Source organism: Odontesthes bonariensis, chromosome 2 (assembly GCF_027942865.1).
Source record: "Odontesthes bonariensis isolate fOdoBon6 chromosome 2, fOdoBon6.hap1, whole genome shotgun sequence".
Classification (NCBI taxonomy): domain Eukaryota; kingdom Metazoa; phylum Chordata; class Actinopteri; order Atheriniformes; family Atherinopsidae; genus Odontesthes; species Odontesthes bonariensis.
In genome coordinates this window covers 10,245,163-10,264,340 of record NC_134507.1, presented here as the reverse complement: position 1 = coordinate 10,264,340, position 19,178 = coordinate 10,245,163, and the positions used below count along the sequence as shown (strand labels likewise).

Here is a 19,178-nt window from a genome sequence, read left to right as displayed (position 1 = left end):
AGGAGAAATCCAGCCACACTGGACTCTCCTCTATGGCTTATCAGTATATGCGGGATGTAGTTTTACCGAGGCTGTTAAGCCAAACCAGATGCATTTAAAGTTGCTCTGTGCCACTATGTGTCAGGTACATTGCCGGGTCAACCTGAGGCGCCCTGGACGTATGGGAAGATACTGCTGTACAGTTCAAACTCACTGCAGATGTTCTTGACTTGATTCCTTAGTTCATCCTTTTGACTTAACAGCTTCTTTGAAAAAATGTAGGTTTCAGTTCAAGTTCTCGCATGGATGGATTTCTCCTGCTTTTTCGTTTGACAACTTGCAGTGGTTTATAGCAGAAGTATCAAAGTCTGCAAGTGTGTGTTCTGGGGTGTGTTGGTCACTGGGAATCCCATGGTGTCTTTCTACTCTTGCCAGCAGTAGCGTTTATAGGATTTTGTCTCATTTTCTCCAGTGTTAATTTGTTTCCATGAAGGCAGCCATGACACATTCTCTCCTTTTCTGTTTCTGTGTGGCTTTATTTTACTGAGCAATGAATTTCTTTCTATGTCTCTCTGCACCGAATGAGAGAATAGACCAGATTGACCTCAGTTGCTTCTACATTGTTGTTTTGACACTGAACGTGATCATCATTGGTATTTTTGGTTTTTTTTGCCTCTCTTTCTCTTTGTGTCTCCTCCTGCTCCCTCCATGTTTCTCTAAAGCTATACGTGTCTACGCCCTGCTATTGCACTGCTTTGGGGTTTTGGATAACTTCTCACTGTATTGTTATACTTTATGAGGTATGTCATTATGGTTTATCTTTGTCAGTGGATAGATGAACATGTTGTGGCGTGGTCAAATTCAATTTCCCATGCCTGTGACTAAGTCTCTCAAAATCCAGCGTGCCAGCATCATACTCCTCCCTCCCTGTGGCTCTATTTGGCAAGAAAATGCCAGCTCTCTCGTCATCAGGATTAGACGGAGCTCATTTGGCTTTGATTACAAAACTATTAAGACACAAATGTTTTGGTGACTGACCTGTGACCTTTCTCATCATGTGACAAGCAAAACTGGTCTCATCACTTTTCCTCTCAGGCTCTTTGGACCCCAGGGGTCTGGGTCAGGGTTTGGTAGTGTTTGTGCTGTCTCTCTGTCAGACATGCATGATCCACTGCCACTTAACGAGGGAGAACTAGGCTGATAAATGAGGCATTTCCGGGCCCAAGGGTTTATTCTTATACTACACAGTGGATTACATTACATCTGACAAAGAGGATACTTGAGAAATATTCTGGTCAGAACACCATTCAAGCTCATCTCTGCATCAGATCTGTAAAGTTTACAGACAGGATATACAAACCTTTTTGATCTGCTGTTACATTACATCATTTTCAGAGTCCAATCTTGTCTCGACTTAAAAAGAAAAGAAGAGGACGCTCATCAGGCTTACATTGTGGCACCCTCAGGAATTACTCTGATGGATGCTAAAAAAAGAAAATCTTATCACTTTTCCAACAGAGCAAAGCTCTGTCAGGCTATGTATTTAATCTTTTCATTTTCTCCCATTGTAAAAGGATTGTATAAAACAGAGAGGTCCAGAGACATGAGGGTGGTCTTTTTTGAGTGTTTTTTCTTTTTTTCTTACCATGGACTTTGCTCTGCACATACATTGAAACAGAATAGATTATTCATCAATAACTACCAACAATAACTACTTTGAAATTTGAAGGTAAATAACAGACAAAATATCAAATTATTTCTCATTGTCTTCAATGTTTTTTTCTCTCAGTCGCCTCTTGAGTTCTCTTCCTCCTATCATCAGATGGTCATCAACTTACGCTGTGGAGGGGTTTCCTTGACTAGATCTCTTTCTAGGCAAATTGTTTGCACAGGATTGGGGCTGACTGTGTGTTGCAGGATCAGAGGGGAGGTCAGGATGGGCGGAGGCTGGCGAAGGACAACAATTTGAGCACAGGGTCCCTGCAGTAGGAGTTCAGCCAGCTCCTCAAGTGTAGAGTTGACTACTGGCACACCATTCACCTCCACTAGTCTATGAGGCCAATGACACACATACACAAATATAAATGTCAAAGGAGCAATGAACAATAATTTAGGAAGAATTCATTCTTAAACTCTAACTAAAACATCACCTTCGCACAGAGTTCATCAATGATTACCTGCTTTGGACTGTATCTTTATTACTCCTCTCTCCTACCCCCACCCCACACGCACAAACACACACAAAACCAGATTTTAAAATAGTAACCCTGTATTCTTTCTTTAGCTGTGTAAAGAGCACTGGCACATATGCTGTAATAAGTGAACTGAATAATTATTTTCAGCTTTTGTGGTTCTGTCTTTGCACTGTCATGCAGACTTATGCCATGTCAATAGCTCTGTGTGTGAGTGCATCAGTGTGTGAATACTCTTGAGTTTTTGTGTGCTGTGTCTCTATTTACTTGCTATAATTCCATAATTGCGTAATTATATGAAGTCCTTTTGTCTGCTCCATTTCACTCTCCTCTGCATCCAAGTATTATGTTACCCTATTGATTGTTTTGGGGACATTATCTGATGAGTTTCCATAGCTACACTGTATAGACGAATATGATGATGAAAGAAGTAGATGAGATGTGTAATATACTGAACACCACTCTCACTATAGCTAGAAGATTATTGCAGTTGAACCTGCATTAACTGATTGGTTTAGAATACTGTTGGAATTGTTCTTGTGTTACCTGTCCTCCACACACAGGTCAGAGTTGTCCACCTTGACCACTTCCAGCCCACCACCTTCTCTGTAGTGACAGGTAAAACTGTAATGACCACCAGGGCTCTGGTTCTCATTCACAACTATTAGCATGGCTGGAGATTGTGGTGACACCAGCTGACTCAGGCACCCAAGCGCCAAAGCCTTTTGTTGAGCTTTCTCCTGAAAGAAGAGAAAGTTCAAATTCACATTTTTATTCACAAAAACAAGGGCACAAACAGCTTAGATGTAGGTTTGGATTTTAAGCCCCAGTTCATTTGCGGCAGATTGATTTGATTTTTTTTATACTACATGTGCTATGTCATGCTTTAATTTCGTCTAACCTAAATTTATACTCATGTACTGTAAATTAGCAATGAGTTATGTTAAAAGTAGTTTTTATGCTTTCTGTCTTTGTTCTTTGCTGAGGTGGATGTAAAGAACAGCACAACTCCTATACCTGTACCCTAAAAGGAGATGGTTTGCTTCATTTAGCATAAAAACTGCAAAGGTGGACTCAACCCACTGTACCAGACAGATATGAGACTAGTTTTGATCTTCTCAACATATAGAGCAAACAGTTAAACCCGCTTCACCACAGAGTCTCTGTTCTGCCTCTGGCTGTATCACCCATCCATCAATCCATCCATTTTCTATACCCACTTAATCCAACTGTAGGGTTGCGGGGGGGCTGGAGCCTATCCCAGCCGTCATTGGGCGAGAGACGGGATACACCCTGACAGGTCACCAGTCCATCACAGGGCCACACATAGACAAACAAGACAATTTAGCACATATATGCTCACACTCACTCCTAGGGACAATTTAAAGACACCAGTCACCCTAACATGCATGCATTTGGACGGTGGGAGGAAGGTGGAGTACCTGGAGAGAACCCACGCATACACGGGGAGAACATGCAAACTCCACACAGAAAGGCCCCAGCTGGGAATTGAACCTGGAAGCCTCTTGCTGTGAAGTGATGGTGCTAATCACCACACCACCGTGGAGCCCCCTGGCTGTTTCAGTATTATTATGAAAAAACAACAAAAAAAATCTTCAGATAAGGAATTTTAGAATGAACATCATTATCTCTTGCACATGATTTTGAGGCTCTTATTCAAGAAGAAGCAAAAATGTAATTTTTTGTTTAAGGTTTTCCAATTTCATGTGACCTGTTGATAACAAGACTTGATGTATTTAATAGTTCCACAGTATTACTACAGCTGAATTTTCTAAAAGCTATTGTCAAATTTCCATGAAAACTGCACAAGTGGTGTGGCATTCTGATCTGGATCCAGCAATATTTTATTCATCCTTGGGAAAAGTTTAATGTCTTAGTCTTTTGTAAACAGCATCTTAGATTAGTTTCTGTGCCACTGAATCATGAAAAGAAATCCAGCTGCCATTTTCTTGAAAATTACTTATACCAGTGGAGTACATGGAAGTCCTCATGAGATAAAGACCGAGACAGCGTCAAAGCCAAGCGACCCCCAAGATATAATGATTAGCTTTAGAAGAGATCACACCACAAGTAGCTTGCAGGGATCAGAAATAACTTGTGAGTCTGACCACTGAATTCCAGTGTTCCCTTATCCAGCCTCTTGGCATACTCCCCTCTCCCCCCACATGGCGTGTGAATGCCTTGCAGCAAAAGCTGCCGCCTTGCAAGGGTCATGGGTCAAAGCTAAGGCTTCTCTCTCTTCAGACAAGTGGGCTAGACAGGATATATCAACGGAAACTCAGCCGAAACCCCTTAAGGAGCAGACTCTAATATGCATCGTTTTTCTTTCAAGCTTGCTCAATTTTGGACACATGCCAAGAACCCCAGGAATTTTCTCTTCATATTGTACCTGCTTATCCACAATATCTGATCAAATCCTGGCCGTATGGGCCAGACACAGGGCACTTATCACATATCCACACCAAACAAAATTAATGAATCAATTGTAGACTATTAAAGCTCTGTGACTCCAGATGAAAAAGGTTACTCAAAGAAGTCACTCACTTTTCTTCGCAGTAATGAAACATGCCAGACAACACAGGGAATGAAAAGGACTGCATTTCATTTGTAGTGATGGGTGGGTTTTTTGGTGGATTCACATTCAGTGTAGTCTCTCTGGATGAGGATGATCTCACTGTTCATAACAGCAGAAATCTTTGATCTTCAGGGAGAGATAATGCACAATAGAAATATGATAGACAATCTGACCATACAAATCTGTCGCAGATTTTAGAATGACGGTTGTTATGTAGAAACTTTTGGCCGTAATCCTAACCCTATTTGTTTCTTAAACGTAAGAGCGTGTCATGCCAGCGGATTCCTCTTAAGACTCAATCCATCCTTCAAGAACATCTGAAACAAAAGAGTAGGTGAAACAGTCATTTCCCCAATTTGCCTTTAATAGTCAGTCTTAAATTTTTGGATCATCCCAGCTAAACAGCTTGTTTAAAGTAATTTTTGCCATTTGCTGCCCTTCCCCTCCTCCTCTGAGTCCCGGCTTCTGTTTTCCTTTCTCCTTCTCTCTCAGCTGCTTTATTGATGCTCTCCAGTTGCAATAGATCCTGGAGATTAGACTGCAGATGATGAAATATTTCCTTATTGTCTGTAATGCGAGGCAGCCTACAAGACCAAACACAGGGCAGTCTGTTCCTTATTTGAGCAGCAGCTCTATCAGTTCCCAGGCTGCTCCTCAGCTCTGACCTGTGTGTTAACTCTGATTAGGTCATATGATAAACATTAGCGCTGCTGCTTTTCCCACAAACTCAGCACCTAAAAAAGCGTGGCCCCAGGGTGGCAATGTGACACGGGGCACCTTTCAAAGCCAAAGCCGCGTGTGTCCTTTCATGGCACCTCGTTAGGGCTTCTCAGACAAGATAAAAGAGCCACATTAAAAAAGATGTTGGGTCCTCTGGGTATACATGGAGATAGTTTTACACATGCCGGCCCATTTCTCCATTGCACTCTCCCAGTGGCTTTTGTCACACACATTCCATTGTTGGTATGGTCACAGACTCTCAAATGTCAGCACTAAACATCATTTACTCAAAAAAAAAAAGGTGCATGTTCATCTAAAGGAATTCAGTCTGCCATGTATAATGATTCTCGACTTAACAACTTAACAAAACAGAGTGGACTAGATTGAGCTTTGTGTCAAATAATAGTAGTGTCAAGTGCTAGTCTGCAGTACCTTCTCAAATAGCTGTGACCACTTTTCTTAAAGTGTGCTAATTCACTTAACAGCTGACCTTGTAAGTAAACAAATATTCTTTCACATGTTCTGCAGATTATTTTAACCTTTAGGTCTTTGAATATCTGGTAGGAAATAGCCAATTACACAACTTGTTCTGATATGGTTAAGAACAAATTAAGAACTGTGTTTTGTCTCCAAAAACACCAAATTTGACTCTGTTGTTTCTTACGTAAAAGTAGGATTTTATTAGTCCATACCAAACATGCCTCTCTCAGTATCTGGAGTTGTTTTGGTGCAAAAATCAGTTTCTCAGTGTTATTTTTAGAAGTCAAAACATTCTCCGTCTCAGACATACAGCTTTCCCACATATTGGTGTGACTGTGTTTCACATGCTGTCGATTAAACGCCACTGACTGTGCACCAGAGCTTCTGCCTGCGTTTTCAGTTCTGCACTTGTGCATATAATCAATGAAAAATGTTAATTCGATCAGCAGTACCTTAATGTAGCTTTCAATAGCATTTTGGAGTTGAGTTGCCTGTCGGTTGAGATGTACAATGAATATTTCTTCCTTGAACACTTGGCAGTTCAGCTTCATCTTCTCCAAGAGACGAACCTCCAACTGTCTGAATAGCAAACAATGACATTTTAAGGTGGGCCTGAAAACAAACATACATAGAAAAAAACATGCTTTGTGACATATATGGTAACAATTAAAGTTCTCCACTACAAAGGCTGCTCATTCCTTGACAGGTCAAAGCAATTTAATACTGACAACTATATCACAACTATATTTGTGTGTCACTTTTCATTACAATGTTACAGTGCACTACACAAGAAATAAAAGAGCACAGATAGAATGATAAATACAAACTAAAATGAAAAAGACAGATAAGGAAGACTTAATGCACCTGAGTTCAGAGGGCACATAGTCCCATGTCACATACTGCTTAAGTCTGAGATGTATGTTTAGGAGAAAGGCTTTACAAGTCAACAATAAGATTTCAAAATCAATATGAGATTTATTTGGATGCAAGTGGAGTAAGGCAAGCACTTTGAACTACCCAAGGATGGTGAGGGAAGCTCCGACTGATACTTTAGTAATATAGTTGCCAACACAAGAGTGGATGTACAGTAACAGGTACAACTCGTTGTAAATAAGCAGTTATAAGAAATGGCCTGATCTTTTAGATTTGGCACTGACTTCCACCATCAAAACAGAGGTTACATTGCAGTATTACTCCTAGGTTCAAAGAAGGCTGCTATTCTATTTGACATACTGCATAGATTAACATATGCTAATATATAGCTAATATAGTATAGCTAATGGAACAGTGCGGACCAAACCAAATTAACTTATTGCTAAATATAAGGAAACTTTGGGCGAACCAGGATTTTTAGTCAAGCTGTGAGATTTGCAAGGCTGCAAGGATGTGTGGTTTTTGTAGACATCTTGTGTAACTGAGTGCCGTCGGCATTAAAAATCGTTTTGCTCATCATGATCTTCAATAAGCTGGCCTTGAAGCCACATGGAAGGAAGGTAAGAACCAGCCCCTGGATCATGGCACAACTTAGCTGAGCTGTTTAGAAGTGAAAGTTCCTTAGAGTGACGGAAAGGGTTTTGTTGGAAGGATATGAGCATAATAAACCAACTTGGAATCAAGAGCTGGGATTCCAACCCAGGTCTCTCAATAATGTCAGAAGATGTTGGGATCAGCGGTAGCACAGGCAGCAGTTAAATCTAACAGAACTATAATCAAGCAATCATATACATCTGCTGTCAGCATTAGGCCATTGGTCACATTATCATGTGATGTGTCTGTGTACCATGAGCCATGTAAAACATAACTGGAACTGTGAAAAGCCCTGTCATTATTGATCTAAGATAAATAAACTAAATTGAAATTATTCTCCCCAGAGGCACATGGTTTTACTGTTATTCCACAGCTGATCAGGGCATTTAAGTGTTTCTACCTCATGGTAGGTATTTGAGTGTATGATATCATCAATTCAGAGAATAAAGCATCTAATTTGAGTGCATTTGGGAGGTGGGGAAAGGGATTTTATGCACTACTAAACAAGCTACTGATTAACAAATACAGGGTACCTACTTCTTCTTGTGAGCAGTGGAGTTGTTAATGTTGTCTCTGAGGGTCTGCAGGCTCTGCCTCTTGTCATTAAGTTGGCTATTAACCATCTCCAGCCTCTTTTTCAGTTCAGCAGAACCCAGTCTATCGAAGTTCGCAGCTGTATCCATGCTCTTTAACTCTGAGCAAAATGCTACCAAGTCATGGTGGAGCTCCTGGACCTTAGATTGAAAAAGGTCAACATTGTTATAATTTTTTATCTCAAATGAAGGTGAAAATTGTTAGCCTATCACACATTTTGACTTGAGATACGGACCTGGAGGATGACATTTTGTAACGATTCCACCTGTTGGTTTAATTCCCTGATCCTCTCTTCTTTAGCTGGCTGGTCCCCCTGGACATTTTTGTTGATGTTACCATTTTCACTGGCACTGTTGACTTCAGGACTATTTTGGGGTGCAGCAGTTGTTGGTTTGTCCTATGATGTAAAATTATGCCGAAACCTTATTTGTGTGTCTTGTTATCTTGCATGCAGTATGAATAATACATCAAAGAAACCTACCCTTTCACACAGGTGCAGCTCTAGCTGTCTGTTCTCTGATGTTGATGTCAGTAAAGTCCCAATCTGTTGGTGTGAAGTAAGCTCCTGTAGTGAGTCTGTAAATCAAAATAAGTTATCAATATATCAACATTACGTATGCACTTTGTGTTTTTGCAGAGATAATAAAGGGAAGGAGTGTGTAATGCAGATTGAGCATAAAATAAAAGCACCTTTCTTTTCCTTCAGTGCTACTAGGCTCTTATCGTCAGTCATTCCCAACATTTTGATACATGAGTCCATGATTTTTCCCACCGTTGTTTCCTTTGGGGTTCGGAGATGAACTATCCGCTCTGATGCTGCAACACAACATTAGCACAACAATCACTAATCATGTAGACGCAAGATTGATCATGATCCTGATTTATCTGCTAAAAACAAACAGCATGATGTCATGTTTTTAAAATATCTTAGTGAATGCACATGTTAGTGAAATGTTTTTTCTTTCTGTCTTTTTCTTTTTTTTAATATCTTAACATCAAACCACTTTGGACACTTACCATTAATTGTAATCTCTATCATTTGAGAATTCCTCTGTACCACATGGTTTTGGCTGTTGTTTCTATAGTGAGAAAAGGTGACAAGGTTAAAGTAACATGACTTTTTTTTGGTTTTGGTATGTACATTATATGAGCTTTACCTTAGCTTAAGGGAATGACGATTCATACTCAAGCAGCTCACGTGAGGAGAAGACTTGGACTTAGTCATTGACATCAGTGTTGATGTGAAGGCCTCCACTTTATTAGGTCCTAAAGATTCTAAGTAAACAAAGAAACAACAGAAAAAATCTATAGTCTTCTTTTCCTAATGATTTAGTTTTATGTTTATTTGTCATGTTAAAAAAGGTAAAGACATACCAATCAAAGAGTCAAGTGTCTGAGTGATGGTGCTAGGTGAGTGGAGCTCATTGTAAATAGCTGACAGTAAGCGTTCCCTGTCCTCCAGTGTAATGATATGGAGGATGTCAAGAGTGTTTCCATCCACTGAGGCTATGTCTCCCCCACAAAGTTTTGCCTCTGAGAAAGAAACGTTTAATTGTAAAAGAAAAAAAAACCTACTGCAAGAAATCTGAGTCATGTAATGTAAATGACAAATGCTGATTCACAAGCATTTGAAAAAGACCTAGCAATCTAAAAGAAGGCAGTATTATCTAACAGCAAATAAAAATGAAACCTTCAAACTAAGAACGTAACCTGGCACCCTTGTGACATCAAATATGAATGGTTAAATGTAACTTTTCTTGTGTCAGAATAGCTGTTATCAGGTAATATCAAACTGTGACTTGAAAATAACGAAAAGCCTTAATTTCATGTAACATCTAAGTTTTTTGCAGATCAAAAGCAAAATATAATAGTACAAACACATGATATTTAAAATAAGACAAGTTTTTCAGTGTCAAATTCAAGCTGAAAGGCTGCAGCCTTAATAGGATTTATGCTCTCTCTCTCTGGTTTAATGTTCTACCATTCTCATCCTTAATGTTGATTATCAAAAATCTGATAATGTGAAATGGTGTCAATTTAAATCAAAACTACCAATCTTTGATTGTCCCATGCAGCAACAGGGTTGGGTGATTAGACGGTTGAAAAATTAGGTTTTACCTCTGATGAAAGGAAGACATTTTTGCAATCCGATGTTGGTAAACCATTGACAGACTTCTTCTGTGTTCAACTCGTTGAGGGATTTGGTCGCTTGCCTCTGTACCTGCTGGAGAGAGGGAAAAGTTTTACATGCTGTTTGTACAATAATCTACACGGACATGGAGCATGTGTCACGAGGAACCCTGCTTTTGTAACAATAACCTAAAAAGATACTGAGTGTAATATCCTATATTATAATGTCATGCACAGAGGTAGTAATGTAAGGTATTTACATTGTGTATTGCATTCATGAAAGGCAGTCTCTCTGTTTTCATAAATACCTAAAAGCAATAACACAATTTTTGTAGTATGATCATTTTGGTCTTGTTGTAAAATCTATACATTTTTATTTTGTTTTCTCAGACAAAATGTAAACAACGACTGGAAAGAGAGACAGATGATGCTGACTAAAACTGCTACTTAAGCTTTAGTCTGTGGCAAAACTTCAAGACAAAACATGGTTAAAGTCCAGACTTGTCATTGTCTGTGTCACTGGCTTGCTGGGAATACAGTATGACTTTGCTGGATATACATGCGTAGGCATGTTACAGCAAGTAAGCATATTTGTGTCTTCATATAAGTCAAAGACACTTTTTCTTCTACTGGAGAACCTAAGCAGCACTTTATATATTTGTTGCCTTAGTAACAGATTCTGTTTAAAGTGTTTCTGGGGAAAAGTAATTGATGTTCCCTTCTGTCAGTCGAGGTTTTCTAAGGGGACTAGTTGGGTAAACTGGTGTGAGAAGTCTACTTTATCCTAGGGATTTAGTCATGCTGTTAGATAGAGAAAGCTTCAGAAAAAAAATTGGAAATAAACCTAACCTAAAGCAAACATACAAGCCATAGATTTAACCATTTTGTGTTTTGTAAAGGAGGATGTGGCAGCAACAAGATATATGTAGCATAAAGTAACTTCCTATATTACTCACATATAACTCATGGGGTACAACAGGAACTTTGACAGTACATAAAGATAAGAAGTACAGCAAGTGCACAATTTGCCTTTCATGTCTTTTGTTTTTCCTTTTAATGTTTTGTGTTTCAACAAACACACAGATCGCTAAGGATACAAGCAATCTTGCTTTGCAAATCCTGGACACAAAGACCAAAATCCTCGGACTATTTGCAGAGTCGTTGCTTTGACAGATCAAGGGAGCTAGGAAGTATAAACAGAGTATATTCTGTAATTGCAGCAGCTCTCGGCTTTGTGCTGATGCCACCCTGAAGGCCCTTCTTTGATGGTTTACAATACCTTTACAGGGAAGTTTCCATTCTGATCTGTAGAATGAGGCATATATGATGCTGCACAGGGAGCATAAAGCAAAACAAATTATTTGTAAGACAGTGTTTGAAGTATACAACAGTTAGAAATACAGTATTAAGTAGACAAGTGTGATACAGACAACTTATTATTCACTCTTATGTAACACCAGACTCACCAACAGTTATGCGCCGTTGCCGAGGCAACACTTTCCCTTCCTGGCATTGATTTGTGGTCTGCGTCAATGCATGAAAAATGGCACTCCTGGTTGTCGTGTCCCCAAGACTACAGGAGCGAGTTAGTGGCCGCTATCACGTAAAAAGATTTTAAAAGACATTACACTGAAAAAGCAGCTCTGTCTTGTGAATTTACATTCAGTAAATGTTCTTGCCTTCATTATCTGTTATACACAGCTAAAGCCAAAATCAGATAAAACATATTTGTTAAAAAGATGTGAGGTCAATACATTAAAGGTGCATTAGCAGGCGTTGTTAACCTCACATATTCCTATTCAGCCATATTTAGTATGAAGAGATCAGGTGAGAAACTTCAGGTGATAGTCATACCTTTTTGTGAGTAAGTGCATGCATCATTGCTGTGCTGGGAAGCAAGCAAAGTTCAGTCTTCAGCATGTCAGAACAGCTCCAATCGCTGTTGCTTGGGTTATCTGCATCATAGCACACACAGTAAGTCAGTAAATGGAAACATTAATCCTGGTGAGATCAGTGTTAAGCTTGTAGGTTCTTGTGGTTTTGGGCCATTTTTTGCCATTTTTGAGAAGCCACCAGGTCAATTTGCATTGTGTTAGCTGGTGCTGATACTGGACTCAACTTGATGGAGTTGCTTGGCAACTGATGAAACACAGTAAAGTGTGTCTGGCTGACGACATGCTTCTCTGACAGCTCAGAGTTCTTTCCCACAGAAACCACATATTCTTATATTTTCCAAATATCACTTGATCAGTGAACAAATATCTTTATTTTTTGCAGCCATAACAAGGAAGATGAATGAGGCTGGGATAATGACATCAACCAAGGCCCTGGCTTTTTCATGCCACATATGGCAGTGACAGTGATGTGATGGTGACTACTTTAACTTTTAGAGGTTGAAGAATCATGGTCCCCTCGATCATTCAAAAAGCAGCATTCTTTTTTCAAATAGTTTACCCCACAAAAAAAAAACAGCATCATTCCTTCAAGGCATGTTTTTCATTTCAGGCCTTGTTTCTGAAAAGCTGGCTTGACATGGATGGAGGTTTAGATGGAGTCAGAATCAGATAAGACAGTGTAATTGGTTTATGTGTGTCAGCAGTGGAATCTCGTCTGGGTCCCACAGAGGCAAGAAGGAGTGCAGAAAGGAGGGGCAGTGAGCTAGCAGGCTCTTCATCACCTGGCTGTTCTGTGACTCACCCTGTGAAGGATCACGGAATCTGGCCTACAGTTAAGCAAGTTTAGAACACTCTCCATGCAAAGCAACTATCTTGACTGGAAGAGTCACAGAGAAAAAGGATGAGTCTTGGCTAAATATGAGGACACGTAGGCGCAATCTCCTCTAGCTGACCTCAGACATAACAGTGTGTCTTAGAAATCCTGAGAAAATCACTTCCAGTCTTGCTCCATGACTTTTTTTCAGCAGGCATGGCAAAAGGAGCACAAGATGGAGAACTGTCTGAAAATGGTAATGGAGGGTAGCAGTTCACCTCCCCTAACATGGCCCAATCAAAACAAAGGACAGAAAAGCAGGCTGAGGGACAGAGCCTAATGTTGCCTTAAAGGGTGAAATCACCAGTAATGGAGAGATGGACATCATTCCCAGTCATTATTCCGAGTCGGCGCAGTCAGGACACATCAAAAACATGAGTGAACCCTTTCACCCCTGACTGGTTAGCAGAGGCAGACTGGCAGACACTTTGAGCATCCAGGGTTTGGTGCATGACACAATAACACAACTATTCGCACACAGAGATGCACACATAGTCAATAGCAAAGCAAAGCTTTAGAGTCAGGACATTTCAGCACATTTGTGTAATGGATAGGCAAAAGCGATGCTTATCCTTTCCAGTATTATTGTCTTGCTCTGGTTTGAAAAGAGAGTAAGCTCTTTGAGAGAAGACTGAGGGAGGAGAGCATGCTGAGTCACAGGAACCCAAAACCTGGGAAAGAAGTGACCAGCCACACATAGGGAATACACACAATAGCTAAAAGGGGATTACAACAAAGGGGAACTTCTGCAGCTCCCAAAGGAGGCGTTCAAGGTACTGTAGCCATGTCACATAATGACTGCAATTTCATCTGAATAGGGAACTAAGATCAAAACGAAGAGGTAACAGATGAGCTCAACAGCTGGATGAAGCACATAATTTACCATTTACCTCTTACCTAAACTTTTCTGAAAAGGAATAGAGAAATTTGAATACAAATATTACAGCAAAAACTCACCGAGGTTGTGCTCAGTAAATGATAAAAGATTTATTCCTGTGTTGAATCCACCTGGGACAAAAAAAAAAAAGGGAACAAAGTGAAAAGTTCTTATACCATAGATAATCACAGCTTTGAATTTAAACACGTTGCTGAAGTAACGCCCAGATAGTTTGGCAGATATACTTTTTTCTATGTTTTTAAAAGTTCTTTCACCCATTACGATTTTTCAACTGAGGCACTTTTTCAACAACCGGCCCTTTGTATTTTGTCCACCAAAATCTTGGCAAAGATTATTATTTCCAGAGAGGTGTAAACTTTTTGTGGTGATCAATAAGACCAACCAAAGATTCGTGACTGACTTCGTTTGAAAAGAAATGATAAAAAAATTATTCCAATAGGATTTCTAATCTGATTAATCAGAAAAAGAGGAAAACTTGAGTGTGGAGATCAAGATCAAGCAGTAGTGTAAGACAAAGTCATTGTTTGTCACATTTTCCTTAATTTTTTTTTTTGTCAAAATCAAAAGTTTGATTTTAGAAGTGCTGCTCCAAAAAAGATTTTGAGCTGGAGTTGTTTTCTAAGACCTGGAAATACAAGAGATGAGCATCTTTGCAGTAACACAGAAGGAATGGACCTGGTAAGAAAAAAGTTTCCAGTGGAAACTGTTCAAAATGACAAATGATGTGATTTAATTACTATATGTATTCAAATGTATCCAAAATATTGTTGATGACATAGAAGGCAAATTAGGTCACCGTAAAACAGTAAATCACAGTCCAGTAAACCTTCCGGAGAGTAATTTGCTACCTTCACAGATTGTCTCACTTATAGATCTTTCAGAAATATTACTAAGGAGCTTGCAAGAAATTCTCTGCAAGAATGAATTCTCTAGAAAATTGTATAAAAATTGACTGCAGTGCATGTATGAAAATAGCTTTACAGTTGCATTCACAAGTACCACCATCAATATTATAATATTTTGATATTCCCAGCTGATGCTCAAAAACTTTGTTTTGATTGTAAACACAATTCATGGCGTGGAAAATTAACCAAATAAGATGGTAAGACAGAGAAACATGTCTTTGAAATATGGTTTTCTTCACAGGTTCAGAATAAACTGGAGTTAGCCTCAAAGTAAAGAATATGGTCACTGTAAAATACAGTTATCTAATTGTGGGACTCTTCGTTACCTCTTTAGGCATTTCAGGTTGAACCTATTCTTAATTGGCTCAAGCACCAGCCCAGAATTAGAACTTGGTTTAAGTTTGTTGAAAAAAGGTGCAAACGCGCTGCAAACGGCGAAACAAATCCAACAGTAAAACGCTGCAAGAGAAAAATGTGGCAATCACAAAATTGACCAGAGCACACGCGCTGCAAACCCCAAAACACATGCAAGAGAGAAACGCTGCAAACTTCAAAACACATGCAAGAGAGAAACGCTGCAAACTTCAAAACACATGCAAGAGAGAAACGCTGCAAACCCCAAAACACATGCAAGAGAGAAACGCTGCAAACTTCAAAACACATGCAAGAGAGAAACGCTGCAAACTTCAAAACACATGCAAGAGAGAAACGCTGCAAACTTCAAAACACATGCAAGAGAGAAACGCTGCAAACCCCAAAACACATGCAAGAGAGAAACGCTGCAAACTTCAAAACACATGCAAGAGAGAAACACTGCAAACCCCAAAACACATGCAAGAGAGAAACGCTGCAAACTTCAAAACACATGCAAGAGAGAAACACTGCAAACCCCAAAACACATGCAAGAGAGAAACGCTGCAAACTTCAAAACACATACAAGAGAGAAACGCTGCAAACTTCAAAACACAACGGACGTTCGCCAGGCCACTAGGCGGTCTCGACCTGTGGGATAGGGGATCGACTATGGGAGATCTACCATATTAATGAAAGAGAAGAAAGTCAAAAGGTACGTTGTCATTTATGTCTTTTTTAAACACTTGGCCGTAATATTTTACTTTATTATAGAAGAGCAGCGGAGTTATGTCGCTATAATAAGGTAAAAGATTACGGCCAAGTGTTTAAAAAAGACATGAGGACAACGTACCTTTTGACTTTATTCTCTTTCATTAATATGGTAGGTCGAGATACCCTAGTGGCCTGGCGAACTTCCGTTGTGTTTTGAAGTTTGCAGTGCGTTTTTTTCTTGCATGTGTTTTGAAGTTTGCAGTGCGTTTCTCTCTTGCATGTGTTTTGAAGTTTGCAGCATGTGTTTTGGAGTTTGCAGCGTTTCTCTCTTGCATGTGTTTTGGAGTTTGTAGCGTTTCTCTCTTGCATGTGTTTTGGGGTTTGCAGTGCGTGTGCTCCGGTCGTTTTTGTTATTGCCGCATTTTTCTCTTGCAGCATTTTATTGTTGGATTTGTTTCGCCGTTTGCAGCGCGTTTGCACGTGTCGGCCACCGTAAAGTTTCACTTAATCTGACAACAACCCAGTACAACGTTCCTATTGAACTTATCTTCAAACTACAGACATAAATTCTCAAATTTTCTGAACCTTTGGCTTTGATGCATCAGCTCAGGCAGTATCAACCAGCATAAAAGTGAACATCAGGGCATTGGTATGGCGGTGGTGTAAAAAGTAATCAGACCATGGTTTGAGTCTAATGTTAGACCATCCATTTTCAATTAGTTTCTTTTGGGACACTGATTTTCTTTTATATCATATATTGGTTTGCTAGAATTATGTCATTTTATTTTGAAAACAGCCTGTGAGACTCACATTAAATTTGTTTAGTGTAACATATCAGTTAAATGGTTTATGTTGCATCATTTGTCTTGTTGCTGTCAGGGAGGTGGTGTTGAGGGAGGACACGGATGCGGACTTCAAAGGAAAACTGGGTTTATTTCACAAAAACAAAGTAACGAACCAAAAGCGCGGCTTAGCCGGATTAAAAAAACAGACTGTGCATGACATGGAATAAATACTTAACTTAACGAAGGGAACGCAGAACATGGATATCTACGGGAATCAGGTCAAGGCAGGTAACAAACACAATCCGACAAAAACGACAGGGGAGGCAGGAAACTAAATAGAGGGCTGGGAGTGATTGGGGAGTGAGTGCAGCTGAGGAAAAAACACAGGTGAAGTGAATGAACCTAAGGAACAGAGTGAAGGGAAACTAAGGCAAAACTAAACATGGACTGACAACAAAAGCATAACCTAAAACATGAAAACTAAAAAATGAGTCCATGGGCGTGACAGTTGCTTTATGCAGACTCTGGATACTGTTGTTACATGCTCAGTAAATCCTAAATTTTCTCCTTCTAAACAAATCAAAATCAACCTGTCAATAAAGAATCGGCTCCTGAGTTTTGGACTTGTATCAGCGTATGTCTGACTAATCTAAGATGGCTGCTTCCAATCTTTTGCCAAGCCGGGCTACACATCACAAATCTAACTTGCCACCTAACATCAAGTAGCACATTTGAGTCAATATTCTCTTCTTGAAATCAAAAAGAAATCAAACGACTAACCACCCTAAAGTTTGGATTTAGATAAAAATGATTACACTCACTTTTATTAGGACACTCAGGAAGAGGAGCCACCTGATAGGCACTCAATAAGAACCTGGGTTTCATTTTCTCTTTATCCTCCTTTCCAGTTGGCACTGCCTCTCTTAGTTCTCCAAGCACATCACTTTGGCCCTCTTCACGCTCAATTTTGCTGTCTGGACTGGCCTTACTCTCAGCCAGTATACATCCCTCCGCTGACTCCTCTGCCTCCACACTTTCCATTTTTTCCTCACAAGTCCCCTGGTCACCAGCAGCAGAGCTTCCGTCACTGCCTGATGTATATGCCACACTCTCGTCTGAATTGTTGTCAAAGAACTGATCATCGTCAACAACATCAGACGGAGTGGGTGGGATGAGATTGATCATAGGTGGCGTCAGGAGGCCTTCTGAAGCTGGTGTGCTATCAGTGCCACTTTCAAACAGTAAATAATAATCCTCCTCTTCTTCAGCATCCTCTCCATCACTCGGAGTGCTTGTCGGTTGAACCTCGGGCTGTAGAGGGAGTGAAGACAGAGGCTTCAGTCGTTTCTTTTTTTTCAGAGCCCTTGGGCAGGCAGACACAGAGCTGGCTGAGCAAGCCATGCTGTTCTTTGGGGTCAGGGGGTCCTCGTCCAACAGGCTGAAGCTGACGTTAACTATCCCCAGATCCTCCACTGTAATCTGGATAGGCTCCCTCTCACCTGATCCCCATTTATCTGGGTGTTGATGCAGCGAACCCTCATTAATCTTTTCCTGCTCCTGCAGAGGCTCCTTCTCATCACACAGACACGAGCAGCAGAGTAACCTGCATGGAAAGCGCCGAATGCTCTCTCTCCACCTTTGCCTATGAGTCCCCTTTTCTTCTGCCCTAGCGCTTGCCATAGCAGTGGTTCTCCAACCGGTTCTCCACCCGTACTTACTTACACACTTACACAATTTTTCAGTCAAATCTGACAAACCTTTGCACACTGAAAAAGGCAAAACCCTTCTCTGTGACAAATACTGCCCTGAAATAGAAGCCACAGCATCTGCATTGTGTGTTGCTTAGGAGAATAGTAACAAAAGAGAAACAGTTCACACTCTTCAGGTCAGGTGGACACTTGAAATTAATGCTAGCCGTAATTTGCATGCTTTGATATGATAAGCAGCATGTAGATACTCTGGTTTGAAAGAACGGATAGGACAGCAATATATATAGATAAACATTTTGGTAAAAAATAGAAAAGGGACATTGCTAAAAATGAGAGCAATCATGTATTTGTATGCTTATAGGGTGTATGTGTCCTGTGTATGGGCCAGGGCACGTGGTTATATTAATACAAGTCAGTGTTTAATTTCTGTGAGGGTCATCTGTGGGGGACTTGTCAGAATATGGGCTAGCGGATGCATGGCTCACACAACCCGTATGGCATCAGATGACATTTCCCTCATTCCACAAGCCCAGTCCTGTTCTCTGCTACTTGATAAATCATCCAGCATCAACCCAAGACCATTTTACCACACCACCCACACTGAAGGCATGTATGAAAAGATGATATCCATGCCTTTTTCTCACGCCCAGATAGTGACAGCAGAGTGATAGGAATAATTACTCCTCTACCAGTATCCACCTATCACCTTACAATGTCACTTTTGGGGGGAAAGGAAGCTGATGCTGTTTGCTTATTCAACCTTGCCATTTTTTGCTTCAGTTCCTTCCATTTTTGCACCCATTATTATGAAATTATTAAGTTTTTGCTG

The 19,178-nt window shown here is 40.1% G+C and overlaps 1 protein-coding gene across 1 annotated transcript; it reads right to left on the bottom strand.

Moving 5' to 3' along the window:
- Nucleotides 1–1,353: 1,353 nt before the first annotated feature.
- LOC142399292 (uncharacterized) lies at nt 1,354–18,426 on the bottom strand. Its single transcript, XM_075483883.1, has 16 exons — nt 17,462–18,426; nt 13,945–13,995; nt 12,073–12,173; nt 11,685–11,814; nt 11,498–11,547; nt 10,207–10,312; nt 9,463–9,621; nt 9,246–9,363; nt 9,106–9,167; nt 8,779–8,904; nt 8,570–8,664; nt 8,324–8,485; nt 8,032–8,228; nt 6,420–6,546; nt 2,718–2,911; nt 1,354–2,029 (listed from the first exon to the last, which is right to left on the bottom strand). The coding sequence occupies exons 1-16, from the start codon at nt 18,318–18,320 to the stop codon at nt 1,798–1,800; spliced, it is 2,769 nt and encodes a 922-aa protein (XP_075339998.1). The 5' UTR covers nt 18,321–18,426; the 3' UTR covers nt 1,354–1,797.
- Nucleotides 18,427–19,178: the final 752 nt, after the last annotated feature.

Coding starts and splice junctions, on each gene's coding strand:
- LOC142399292 (XM_075483883.1), bottom strand. CDS start 18,320: ATGGCAAGCGCTAGGGCAGAAGAAAAGGGGACTCATAGGCAAAGGTGG. Junction 11,815..12,072: donor ATGCACTTACTCACAAAAAG/GTATGACTATCA, acceptor TTTACGTGATAG/CGGCCACTAACTCGCTCCTG. Junction 11,548..11,684: donor GCAACGGCGCATAACTGTTG/GTGAGTCTGGTG, acceptor CTCCCTGTGCAG/CATCATATATGCCTCATTCT.